General features: G+C 47.6%; 1 protein-coding gene across 2 annotated transcripts in view; it reads right to left on the reverse strand.

The window, feature by feature from the left end:
• Window positions 1–13951, reverse strand: part of VTCN1 (V-set domain containing T cell activation inhibitor 1) — a 56395-nt gene that overhangs the window by 1632 nt on the left and 40812 nt on the right. For both annotated transcript variants that reach the window (XM_063441844.1, XM_063441838.1), the window contains exons 3-4: window positions 7431–7772; window positions 5556–5822 (exon numbers count right to left, since the gene is read on the reverse strand). In XM_063441844.1, the coding sequence (XP_063297914.1) occupies window positions 5556–5822; window positions 7431–7772 (609 nt within the window). The remainder of the gene's footprint in view (window positions 1–5555; window positions 5823–7430; window positions 7773–13951) is intronic.

Below are 13951 nucleotides of genomic sequence, written 5' to 3' on the forward strand. Positions count from 1 at the left end.
GTTGGGCTTGAACCCAGATATGGATATGCAATTTACAAAATATTGAACAGATTAGACAGCTCCCCCCACTCTCACTTGCAGAGCCAAGCAAAGGGAGAGAAGAGCTATCAATCAACCTGGTATGTTGGAGAAAAAATAGAGCAGTGAATAATATAGAGATGCCTATAGTTAAGTCCAAGAAACTAGGTATCTAAAAGTTAAGCACAAAAATATTAGAAACACTAAAAAGATATGTATCCTAGCATAAACAGAAAAAACTGTAACTTTATTGAGCAGACTATAGAAAGGATACAATTGGACAGTGTCTAATAAATGCTTGTGAAAACGACTACGAAATTCCCAGTAGGTATGCTGGAACGCCAAAGGGTAGGAATTAAAGCATAAAAAATGCTATACTATGTAAATATCCCTATTGGGTGTCCACATAGGAAACCAAAAGAAAACGTAGTAGATTAGATACCTTTGAATCTTACAGAGGTTGGACAGTTAGGTAGAGGGAGACAGAGTTGCACAGTGATAAAAAGGACATAAAGTGTCCATTGTACATCGGCTTACAGAATAGCTATGGGGTGTAAAAGGTTAATAGGATATATGATGATTTGTATGGTAGAGTTAGGTTTCAGTACCCAGTAAGCCTCTAAATCTCATCTCCTATAAACTCCCCCCAACACCTTCGTGGGTGTTCTGTCGCTAATAAGCCCTGTAGACTGTCCCCTTAAGCTGCCGTTACACTAGTCCAGCTTGTAAGTTCAAATGAACAGACATCAAATTAACGAAAAAAGGAAAAATAATAAAAGTGGTCAAAAGGGGATTCCCTCGTGCATAGTGCTCGGTGAGTGCTCAGTGAGTGAGGAATCCGCCTGCAAACGAAACCCGACGCGCGTTTCGGAGTGTAATACTCCTTCGTCAGGGGCTAGTCAGGGGCTAGTGAATATATTATTCACTGCTCTATTTTTTCTCCAACATACCAGGTTGATTGATAGCTCTTCTCTCCCTTTGCTTGGCTCTGCAAGTGAGAGTGGGGGGAGCTGTCTAATCTGTTTTATATCACCTACCTCTTCCAGGAGACCCAACAATTTTCATTCTGAATTAAATGAGATTGTTACAAAACATGCAAACGGTATGCCTTGTCCCAGTCTCTGTCATACTTTCCATGTGTCTGTCTCGCTGTGTCTGTCTCAGTCTGTCTCTGACTATTCATACATGTCTCTAGTTTTTTCTCTAACTATACCTGTTACTTAGTACATCACTAATTTGATCAGTGTCTTAGCACCTCTCTCTCACCCTTTGTCTCAGTACCTCTCTCTCTTTCTCCCACTCTCTCACCCTCTGTCTCAGAATCTCTCCTGTAACTCTCAGCATGGTGGATGGGTGTCACATTATATGTTGCTCCTGCTCTATCGAGATGCTGGCTTGCACATGTTGTGACACTGTGCATCATGCTGGTGTCATGTTTGACAAGGATCTCTTTTATGCTCGGAATGACGTTTGCGTGGTGTGGTTTCTCCAGCTAGCCAATAGCTGTGTGAACTTGACTAGGTGGGTAAGGGTATGTGAATGGGTGGCTTGGTAGGTGTAGGTAACTAGGAGGGTAAGGGTATGTGAACAGGTGGCTTGGTATGTGTAGGTGACTAGGTGGGTAAGGGTATGTGAACAGGTGGCTTGGTAGGTGTAGGTGACTAGGTGGGTAAGGGTATGTGAACGGGTGGCTTGGTAGGTGTAGGTGACTAGGTGGGTAAGGGTATTTGAATGGGTGGCTTGGTAGGTGTAGGTGACTAGGTGGGTAAGGGTATTTGAACGGGTGGCTTGGTAGGTGTAGGTGACTAGGTGGGTAAGGGTATGGGAACAGGTGGCTTGGTAGGTGTAGGTGACTAGGTGGGTAAGGGTATGGGAACGGATGGCTTGGTAGGTGTAGGTGACTAGGTGGGTAAGGGTATGGGAACAGGTGGCTTGGTAGGTGTAGGTGACTAGGTGGGTAAGGGTATTTGAACGGGTGGCTTGGTAGGTGTAGGTGACTAGGTGGGTAAGGGTATGGGAACAGGTGGCTTGGTAGGTGTAGGTGACTAGGTGGGTAAGGGTATGGGAACGGATGGCTTGGTAGGTGTAGGTGACTAGGTGGGTAAGGGTATTTGAACGGGTGGCTTGGTAGGTGTAGGTGACTAGGTGGGTAAGGGTATGTGAACGGGTGGCTTGGTAGGTGTAGGTGACTAGATGGGTAAGGGTATGGGAACGGGTGGCTTGGTAGGTGTAGGTGACTAGGTGGGTAAGGGTATGGGAACAGGTGGCTTGGTAGGTGTAGGTGACTAGGTGGGTAAGGGTATGGGAACAGGTGGCTTGGTAGGTGTAGGTGACTAGGTGGGTAAGGGTATGTGAACGGGTGGCTTGGTAGGTGTAGGTGACTAGGTGGGTAAGGGTATGTGAACAGGTGGCTTGGTAGGTGTAGGTGACAAGGTGGGTAAGGGTATGTGAACGGGTGGCTTGGTAGGTGTAGGTGACTAGGTGGGTAAGGGTATTTGAATGGGTGGCTTGGTAGGTGTAGATTACTAGGTGGGTAAGGGTATGGGAACAGGTAGCTTGGTAGGTGTAGGTGACTAAGTGGGTAAGGGTATTTGAACGAGTGGCTTGGTAGGTGTAGGTGACTAGGTGGGTAAGGGTATTTGAACGGGTGGCTTGGTAGGTGTAGGTGACTAGGTGGGTAAGGGTATGGGAACAGGTGGCTTGGTAGGTGTAGGTGACTAGGTGGGTAAGGGTATGGGAACAGGTGGCTTGGTAGGTGTAGGTGACTAGGTGGGTAAGGGTATTTGAACGGGTGGCTTGGTAGGTGTAGGTGACTAGGTGGGTAAGGGTATGTGAACGGGTGGCATGGTAGGTGTAGGTGACTAGGTGGGTAAGGGTATGGGAACCGGTGGCTTGGTAGGTGTAGGTGACTAGATGGGTAAGGGTATGGGAACGGGTGGCTTGGTAGGTGTAGGTGACTAGGTGGGTAAGGGTATGGGAACAGGTGGCTTGGTAGGTGTAGGTGACTAGGTGGGTAAGGGTATGGGAACAGGTGGCTTTGTAGGTGTAGGTGACTAGGTGGGTAAGGGTATGTGAACGGGTGGCTTGGTAGGTGTAGGTGACTAGGTGGGTAAGGGTATGGGAACAGGTGGCTTGGTAGGTGTAGGTGACTAGGTGGGTAAGGGTATGGGAACGGGTGGCTTGGTAGGTGTAGGTGACTAGGTGGGTAAGGGTATGGGAACGGGTGGCTTGGTAGGTGTAGGTGACTAGGTGGGTAAGGGTATGTGAACGGGTGGATTGGTAGGTGTAAGTGACAAGGTGGGTAAGGGTATGTGAACAGGAAGGTGCATAGTGGTTGGGTGACAGGGTGAGTAAGTGTGACTAAGTGAATGTGGCTGGGTTGGTAAATGTATGTAATTTAATTTGGGGGTGGATGTGAGAAGAAGGGTGACTGTATGTTGGTATGTGTTCAGGGTGACAGGGTGTGTTCACGCTAGAGACATGCTTGCTGTGGGAGTGTTAAGAGAATCACATGAATTGCAACAAGAGTAAATCTGCCTTTACAGACGGAGAGCCTGGAGGCATTGTACAGCGCTACGGAATCTGATGGCGCTATATAAATAATTAGAGTTGAGCGAACCCGTACTGTAAAGTTTGGGTTCGTACCGAACATTATGTTTTTTGGTCCCCGGACCCGAACACTGGCATATCCGTGTATGTTCGGGTTGGAGTTCGGTGTTCGGCGATTTAGTGACGCGTTTTGAAAGGCTGCAGGGCAGCCAATCAACAAGCGTTTGACTCGTGTACCCTTAGAAGCCATCACAGCCATGCCTACTAATGGCATGGCTGTTATTGGCCAGTGCAGCATGTGACTCAGCCTCTATATAAGCTGGTTACTTAGTATTATTAAATTATGCCCCTACTCGCTATACCGCGAGTAGGGGCATGTCTATTAAACAGTGAGCATCCTGAGGCTGCTCACTGTTTAAAAAAAAAAAAAAAAACATTCCCCCCTCCTGAGCGTGAGTGGGGGCTTTTAAACTAAAGGGGGACCTATTGCCGGCCCTCACCCCTGAGCAGCGGGTGGGGGCCCTAAATACCAATAAGGGGGGGACCTACTGTCCTTCCTCCCGGCCCCCACCCATGAGCAGTGGGTGGGGGCCATAAATAAGAATTTGGGGGGGACACCTACTGTCCTCCCCCCGGCCCCCACCCCAGCGCGGCAGGTGGGGGCCATAAATAAGAATTGGGGGGGCACCTACTGTCCTCCCCCCCGGCCCCCACCCCTGAGCGGTGGGTGGGGACCATAAATAAAAATTGGGGGGGGCCCTACTGTCCTTCCCCCCCGGGCCCCACCCCTGCGAGGCGGGTGGGGGCCCTAAATACCAACAAGGGGGGGGACCTACTGTCCCCCCCGGCCCCCATCCCTGAGCGGCAGGTGGGGGCCCTAAATAAAAATGTAACTCCCAAGGTGACTAGGGGTCCCCAAACCCCCCTCCCCCAAAAAAATTCTTATTTATGGCCCCCACCCACCGCTCAGGGGTGGGGGATGAGGGGGAGGACAGTAGGTCCCCCTCCCTTATTGTTATTTAGGGCCTCCACCCGCCGTGCAGGGGTGGGGGCAATAGGTTTTGTTTTTTGTTTTTTTATTAGACATGCCCCTACTCGCGGTATAGCGAGTAGGGGCTGAATTTACTAATACTAAGTAATCTTTACTTAGTATTAGTAAATGTGGCTGAAAGACACCGTGGGAATTAGGGAGTTATCTACTAAGCGGGTGCTTATTTTATGTTATTTTTAAGTGATTTCCCTATCCACATTTGTTTGCAGGGCACTTGTCCTACTCTTACACCCATTTGACTTCCTTTTGCAGCCCTCTAGCCCTTTCCTGGACTTTGTTAGAGACATTTTTGTGCCCACACGTTCGGATCCCCATTGACTTGAATGGGGTTCGGGGTCAAGTTCGGGGTCAAGTTCGATCCGAACATCCAGGTGTCCGCTCAACTCTATAAATAATAAAATAATAATGATAATAATTCCACACTGTGCACTTCACCTTAGCTCATCCTCTACTGCAGTCTCTTCTGTGTCTGCACCTCTCTTCCGATCTGTGTCTTGCCCTGTCTCTACTTGATTCTCCCACCGGGGCTCTCTCTCAGATTATGCTTTCCTGTGGTCACCCCCCAAGGTGAACCTATATGGTGGGATGGGTTCCTCAGCCCAATAGGAATCTGGTCTGGATTCCAAATATACAGAACATGCATTTCTAAACAGCGATGCTGGCGTAAAGACCAAAATTTATACAAAGAACAGATTAAGGAAAAGCACACACAAGCAAAATACAGTTAAAAACGTTATAAGGCTACTTAAATTCACCTATCTCAGCAAACAAATATGAGATTCAGTTCCACCATACGGCCACATGTTCTGGGTGTGCCTCCCAATTCCCTTTTTTCTATGCTTTGTTGTGTGAAGTCTGTGAATGGTACATGTCCCATTTAACCTTTGTCTCAGATGACATTCCCAAATTTAAAAAGTTCCCCAATCATATTACATACCTGTCCATATAACATCTCCCTCAGCTTTGGCCAGCTGATTCTGTATTACACACGTGTACTGAATATTCCGCTGGACTTCCTTAAGGCTGGAGTTCACCTGGAACATGTTGTATAATGAAGGTGTGAAGGTGGTGTTGGTAAGATTGACCAGGCTGATGGTATTTCCAGTCTTATTGCTCCATGTAACTGAAGGTTGTGGGTACCAACTGGGAGACTCACAAAGCAGAGTGTTTGGAGGGACGCCAGTTATTGTCAGATCGCTGAAACCTGGGAGACAATAATTTCATGAATATATGTATTTAATAGCGATAAAGAATCGTGTATTCACTGAATATGTGGTGGATGAAAACACTGAGAGCTAATGTCGTATGAGGTGTGTGTTATACCCACTATTCCCACAGTTTACTCCTGTGTTTCACTAAATCTGGTTAGTCCAACAGGAGTATTATGCCAAGTATCTCTCCTCCTGAGACCGGCCAGATACCAGCTGAGTCTGCAAGTGGGCACAGCTGCCCTTTAAAGAGAGAGTGCAAACCTTGTGAATGTAGATCTGTGATGGTAGTCACCATCACTGGGTCATACCAGGCTAGTTGCTGCACCTCGAACAGCAACACAATGCCTTGTGAATGTAGATCTGTGATGGTAGTCACCATCACTGGGTCATACCAGGCTAGTTGCTGCACTTAGAACAGCAACACAATGCCTTGTGGATGTAGATCTGTGACGGTAGTCACCATCACTGGGAGCATATGACTGACACCTCCTGTGGTTCCCTAAATGTCTAAGTCACCCTGTGCCCATTACAGGTGCAGGGTGTGCATTTTTGTTATTTGTTAAAGGTCTCATGTGCTCTCTTGTCCTGCTGATGGTTCTGTACCAAATATGTAGACTGGGCTGTGCGGCCTCTACAGTGCCACCTGTTGGTTGTTAATGATCTTGAAACAGTTATGTACTTGAATAGCAAGGCTCCTTAATTTGCATATTCAGGTACATTTGCATATTATGGTTTATGCAGGCAGGGGATGCATTTCTAGTCAGTGTTTGTCAGTACAGTTCCTGACTCCATTATCTCTCAGGCACAGGGGAGGGATTACACCTATTTTGTATGCAAGTGTCCTAGACCTGAGAGCCAATGTAATCGTGTGTATGTTTTTACTATAGTCTACTCTCAGGTCCAGGGGCGGAGAAGGGAGTACCCCTTGCATGGGAACTTGCATATAAGGCCAGTTGTGGCTACCAATAAATGAGTCCCTGCTTACCCTCAACATAGAGTCTCATCTCATGTTTGGAGGGAACAGCTATAACAGCTATATCCCTAGCTCTTGTAAGAGCTATCCTGTTATACTCTCTGGAGTAGGAGAGGTTCCACCACTAGAAGCTGGATCCTGGTCATGGGTCCAGTTTGGGTGGAGGACAGCAAGATCCCAGCCAAGCTGTAATGCTGGATACAGGGACTGCAGTGCTGATGGTGTCTGGTGGAGTGCTGGAAGTACTTGGTGTTGCTAGGAAGCAGCAATTGACAGAGGTACCCAGTTGTGGTGCCAGGTAGTCCGTCACATGGTGGTACCCAGCCTCAGTACAGGAGCTCCATTACATTCTGTTTTCCCAGATAAGTTGAGTTTTCTGAGTATCCAGAACAATGGACTGAAAGCTGCACCAGAACTTTTATACCCGGGTACATGGGGGATATTGGGCCTTGGTGTGATTTGTACTATCATTGGTCTACACTCTGTTTAAGGAATGCTTGAATATCATGCTCTGTATCTATTTCCCAATAGTCAGTGTCTGTCACAGACACTGCCTCCTTGTACCAGCCCATGCCTGTGTTTCACCTCATACACTATTATGAGATTGTACCCAGTCACTCACACTCACCTCCAACCTGCAGAGTGAGCTTGCCCACTCCATTGCCATTGGAATTGGTCACTGTGCACTTGTATTCACCAGCATCTGAAAGTTCGAGATTGCTGAGAAACAGAGAAGCATTTCCGGATGTCAGTTGGTTGAGGAAGAGTGATGTACGTCCTTTAAAACCGGCATTCTGACCAGAAAGCACAGCGGCGGCATTCTCGTATTTGTACACATAACTGTTCACTCCCACCTTCTCCCACAGGATGTTCGGACTGTCTTTCGCAGCCGGAAAAGAGCAACCCAAAATCACGTCTTCTCCAATTTTTCCTACAGCGTCATTCGTTACCACCGAGGAAGAATCCTGACCTACAAACAGGACAGACATTGGATGAAGCCATGTTACCGGTGCATAATGTTATTTATTAACCAATAAAACCACTGATACAAAACATTCCGCAATCGATTCTATATCCGCTGCCCACATAAACACAGCAGGTTAGTTTGTACGAGATTCCCTAATTTCTACATTTAGGAGTAAATAGATACCGGATTAAATCGTATAATACAGGGAGTGCAGAATTATTAGGCAAATGAGTATTTTGACCACATCATCCTCTTTATGCATGTTGTCTTACTCCAAGCTGTATAGGCTCGAAAGCCTACTACCAATTAAGCATATTAGGTGATGTGCATCTCTGTAATGAGAAGGGGTGTGGTCTAATGACATCAACACCCTATATCAGGTGTGCATAATTATTAGGCAACTTCCTTTCCTTTGGCAAAATGGGTCAAAAGAAGGACTTGACAGGCTCAGAAAAGTCAAAAATAGTGAGATATCTTGCAGAGGGATGCAGCACTCTTAAAATTGCAAAGCTTCTGAAGCGTGATCATCGAACAATCAAGCGTTCCATTCAAAATAGTCAACAGGGTTGCAAGAAGCGTGTGGAAAAACCAAGGCGCAAAATAACTGCCCATGAACTGAGAAAAGTCAAGCGTGCAGCTGCCAAGATGCCACTTGCCACCAGTTTGGCCATATTTCAGAGCTGCAACATCACTGGAGTGCCCAAAAGCACAAGGTGTGCAATACTCAGAGACATGGCCAAGGTAAGAAAGGCTGAAAGACGACCACCACTGAACAAGACACACAAGCTGAAACGTCAAGACTGGGCCGAGAAATATCTCAAGACTGATTTTTCTAAGGTTTTATGGACTGATGAAATGAGAGTGAGTCTTGATGGGCCAGATGGATGGGCCCGTGGCTGGATTGGTAAAGGGCAGAGAGCTCCAGTCCGACTCAGATGCCAGCAAGGTGGAGGTGGAGTACTGGTTTGGGCTGGTATCATCAAAGATGAGCTTGTGGGGCCTTTTCGGGTTGAGGATGGAGTCAAGCTCAACTCCCAGTCCTACTGCCAGTTTCTGGAAGACACCTTCTTCAAGCAGTGGTACAGGAAGAAGTCTGCATCCTTCAAGAAAAACATGATTTTCATGCAGGACAATGCTCCATCACACGCGTCCAAGTACTCCACAGCGTGGCTGGCAAGAAAGGGTATAAAAGAAGAAAATCTAATGACATGGCCTCCTTGTTCACCTGTGAGATTTATGTGATATTTAATGTGAGATTTACAAGGAGGGAAAACAGTACACCTCTCTGAACAGTGTCTGGGAGGCTGTGGTTGCTTCTGCACGCAATGTTGATGGTGAACAGATCAAAACACTGACAGAATCCATGGATGGACACATCAGACACAGCACTCTCACACACAGCACTCTAACATACACATCACACACAGCACTCTCACACCCATCATCCACAGCACTCTCACACACAGCACTCTAACATACACATCACATACAGCACTCTCACACACACAGCACTCTCACATACAGCACTCTCACACACAGCACTCTCACGCACACAACACTCTCACACACAGCACTCACACACACAGCACTCTCACACACACAGCACTCTCACACACACACAGCACTCACACACACAGCACTCTCACACACAGCACTCTCACACACAACACTCTCACACACACAGCACTCACACACAGCACTCACACACACAGCACTCACACACAGAACTCTCTCACACACAGCACTCACACACACAGCACTCACACACACAGCACTCACACACACAGCAGCACTCTCACACACACAGCACTCTCACACACACATCACACACAGCACTCTCACACACACAGCACACACAGCACTCACACACAGCACTCTAACATGCACATCACACACAGCACTCTCACACACAGCACTCTAACATACACATCACACACAGCACTCTCACACCCATCATCCACAGCACTCACACACACAGCACTCACACACACAGCACTCACACACACAGCAGCACTCTCACACACACAGCACTCACACACACATCACACACAGCACTCTCACACACACAGCACACACAGCACTCACACACAGCACTCTAACATGCACATCACACACAGCACTCTCACACACAGCACTCTAACATACACATCACACACAGCACTCTCACACCCATTATCCACAGCACTCTCACACACAGCACTCTAACATACACATCACACACAGCACTCTCACACACAGCACTCTCACACACAGCAGCACTCTCACACACACAGCACTCTCACACACACATCACACACAGCACTCTCACACACACATCACACACAGCACTCACACACAGCACTCTAACATGCACATCACACACAGCACTCTCACACACAGCACTCTAACATACACATCACCCACAGCACTCTCACACCCATCATCCACAGCACTCTCACACACAGCACTCTAACATACACATCACACACAGCACTCTCACACACAGCACTCTAACATACACATCACATACAGCACTCTCACACACACAGCACTCTCACACACAGCACTCTCACACACAGCACTCTCACGCACACAACACTCTCACACACAGCACTCACACACACAGCACTCTCACACACACAGAACTCTCACGCACACAACACTCTCACACACAGCACTCTCACACACACAGCACTCTCACACACACAGCACTCTCACACACAGCGCTCTCACACACAACACTCTCACACACAGCAGCACTCTCACACACACAGCACTCTCACACAGAACTCACACACACAGCACTCACACACACAGCACTCACACACAGCGCTCTCACACACAACACTCTCACACACAGCAGCACTCTCACACACACAGCACTCACACACAGAACTCACACACACAGCACTCACACACACAGCACTCACACACAGCACTCTCACACAGCACTCTCACACACAGCACTCTCACACACAGCACTCTCACACACAGCAGCACTCTCACACACACAGCACTCTCACACACACATCACACACAGCACTCTCACACACACATCACACACAGCACTCACACACAGCACTCTAACATGCACATCACACACAGCACTCTCACACACAGCACTCTAACATACACATCACACACAGCACTCTCACACCCATCATCCACAGCACTCTCACACAGCACTCTAACATACACATCACACACAGCACTCTCACACACAGCACTCTAACATACACATCACATACAGCACTCTCACACACAGCACTCTCACACACAGCACTCTCACGCACACAGCACTCACACACAGCGCTCTCACACACAACACTCTCACACACAGCAGCACTCTCACACACACAGCACTCACACACAGAACTCACACACACAGCACTCACACACACAGCACTCACACACAGCGCTCTCACACACAACACTCTCACACACAGCAGCACTCTCACACACACAGCACTCACACACAGAACTCACACACACAGCACTCACACACACAGCACTCACACACAGCACTCTCACACAGCACTCTCACACACAGCACTCTCACACACAGCACTCTCACACACAGCAGCACTCTCACACACACAGCACTCTCACACACACATCACACACAGCACTCTCACACACACATCACACACAGCACTCACACACAGCACTCTAACATGCACATCACACACAGCACTCTCACACACAGCACTCTAACATACACATCACACACAGCACTCTCACACCCATCATCCACAGCACTCTCACACACAGCACTCTAACATACACATCACACACAGCACTCTCACACACAGCACTCTAACATACACATCACATACAGCACTCTCACACACAGCACTCTCACACACAGCACTCTCACGCACACAACACTCTCACACACAGCACTCACACACACAGCACTCTCACACACACAGCACTCTCACACACAGCGCTCTCACACACAACACTCTCACACACAGCACTCTCACGCACACAGCACTCACACACAGCGCTCTCACACACAACACTCTCACACACAGCAGCACTCTCACACACACAGCACTCACACACAGAACTCACACACACAGCACTCACACACACAGCACTCACACACAGCGCTCTCACACACAACACTCTCACACACAGCAGCACTCTCACACACACAGCACTCACACACAGAACTCACACACACAGCACTCACACACACAGCACTCACACACAGCACTCTCACACAGCACTCTCACACACAGCACTCTCACACACAGCACTCTCACACACAGCAGCACTCTCACACACACAGCACTCTCACACACACATCACACACAGCACTCTCACACACACATCACACACAGCACTCACACACAGCACTCTAACATGCACATCACACACAGCACTCTCACACACAGCACTCTAACATACACATCACACACAGCACTCTCACACCCATCATCCACAGCACTCTCACACACAGCACTCTAACATACACATCACACACAGCACTCTCACACACAGCACTCTAACATACACATCACATACAGCACTCTCACACACAGCACTCTCACACACAGCACTCTCACGCACACAACACTCTCACACACAGCACTCACACACACAGCACTCTCACACACACAGCACTCTCACACACACACAGCACTCACACACACAGCACTCTCACACACAGCACTCTCACACACAACACTCTCACACACACAGCACTCACACACAGAACTCTCTCACACACAGCACTCACACACACAGCACTCACACACAGAACTCTCTCACACACAGCACTCACACACACAGCACTCACACACACAGCACTCACACACAGCACTCTCACACACATCAGCACTCTCACACACACAGCACTCTCACACACACAGCACTCTCACACACACATCACACACAGCACTCTCACACACATCACACACAGCACCCACACACACAAATCACCCACAGCACCCTCACACACATCACACAGCACCCTCACACAAATCAATCACACACAGCACCCTCACACACATCACACCTCACATACACATACTGCACCCCTCACATACACACAGAACCCCCCCGACACACTGCACCACACACATACACAATACTTCCAAACATATTTATATTATATATATATATATATATATAATATTCACACACACACACACTATAGCCTGTATGCACACTCTTGCTACATCCCCTATACACACATTCTCTACAGCCCCTAGCCACATATGCATTACATTACACCACAAACACAACACGACTAAAACCGACCTTATAACACAATACCACACCACAATCAGCTCACTCTGCACACACACAATGGCAGGCTCCAAACACATGCACAATACTCTTTCCTGGCATTTTTGTCTCCTGGTATCCATTTATAGAGACACCAGAGACAAGTTGCAAGGAAACACAGTGCAAGCATGTTATTAAATTTGCTTGCGCTGTGCAGAACAAATACAGGGCTTTTTTTCTCATGCTAGAGCTCTTCAGCAGAGCTCTGCGCATGGTCTGCCCTGGAAGAGCATTGAACCAACATGCTCACTTTGAGAGGGGGCGTGTTTGTCATTAATGATGACAAAACACACTCTCTCTGCCCCGCCCCCTTCTTAGTGGGCCACTGTGATAAAAAAATGCCCGGGCCGAATTTTTTTCCCAGTCCGGCCCTGGTTTCACTGGTAAAAATAAATAATTGAAATGGGTATATATTTGTTTTTTGTTAAGTTGCCTAATAATTATGCACAGTAATAGTCACCTGCACACACAGATATCCCCCTAAAATAGCTAAAACTAAAAACAAACTAAAAACTACTTCCAAAAATATTCAGCTTTGATATTAATGAGTTTTTTGGGTTCATTGAGAACATGGTTGTTGTTCAATAATAAAATCAATCCTCAAAAATACAACTTGCCTAATAATCACCATCTTTTCAGGAACCCTATGGTGTCAGGAATAAAATGCGTATTCCTAACACTCTATATCTAAATAGCAGTTCAGGCCCCCATGGTCGCACAGGTCCGGTAGTGGCAGGCCCCGCCCACTCTCCACCTCATTGGCTGAGATCATCAAACTGTACCTGTGCTCTATAAACTGTAAGTGCAATTCTATTTGTTATATTGTTTCTTTACGCAAGTTATACTACACTATAGTCTGCTGTATGTTTTTACATATCCCACTACCTCTGACACTACACCTAACT

Source organism: Pelobates fuscus, chromosome 1 (assembly GCF_036172605.1).
Source record: "Pelobates fuscus isolate aPelFus1 chromosome 1, aPelFus1.pri, whole genome shotgun sequence".
Taxonomy (NCBI): Eukaryota; Metazoa; Chordata; class Amphibia; order Anura; family Pelobatidae; genus Pelobates; species Pelobates fuscus.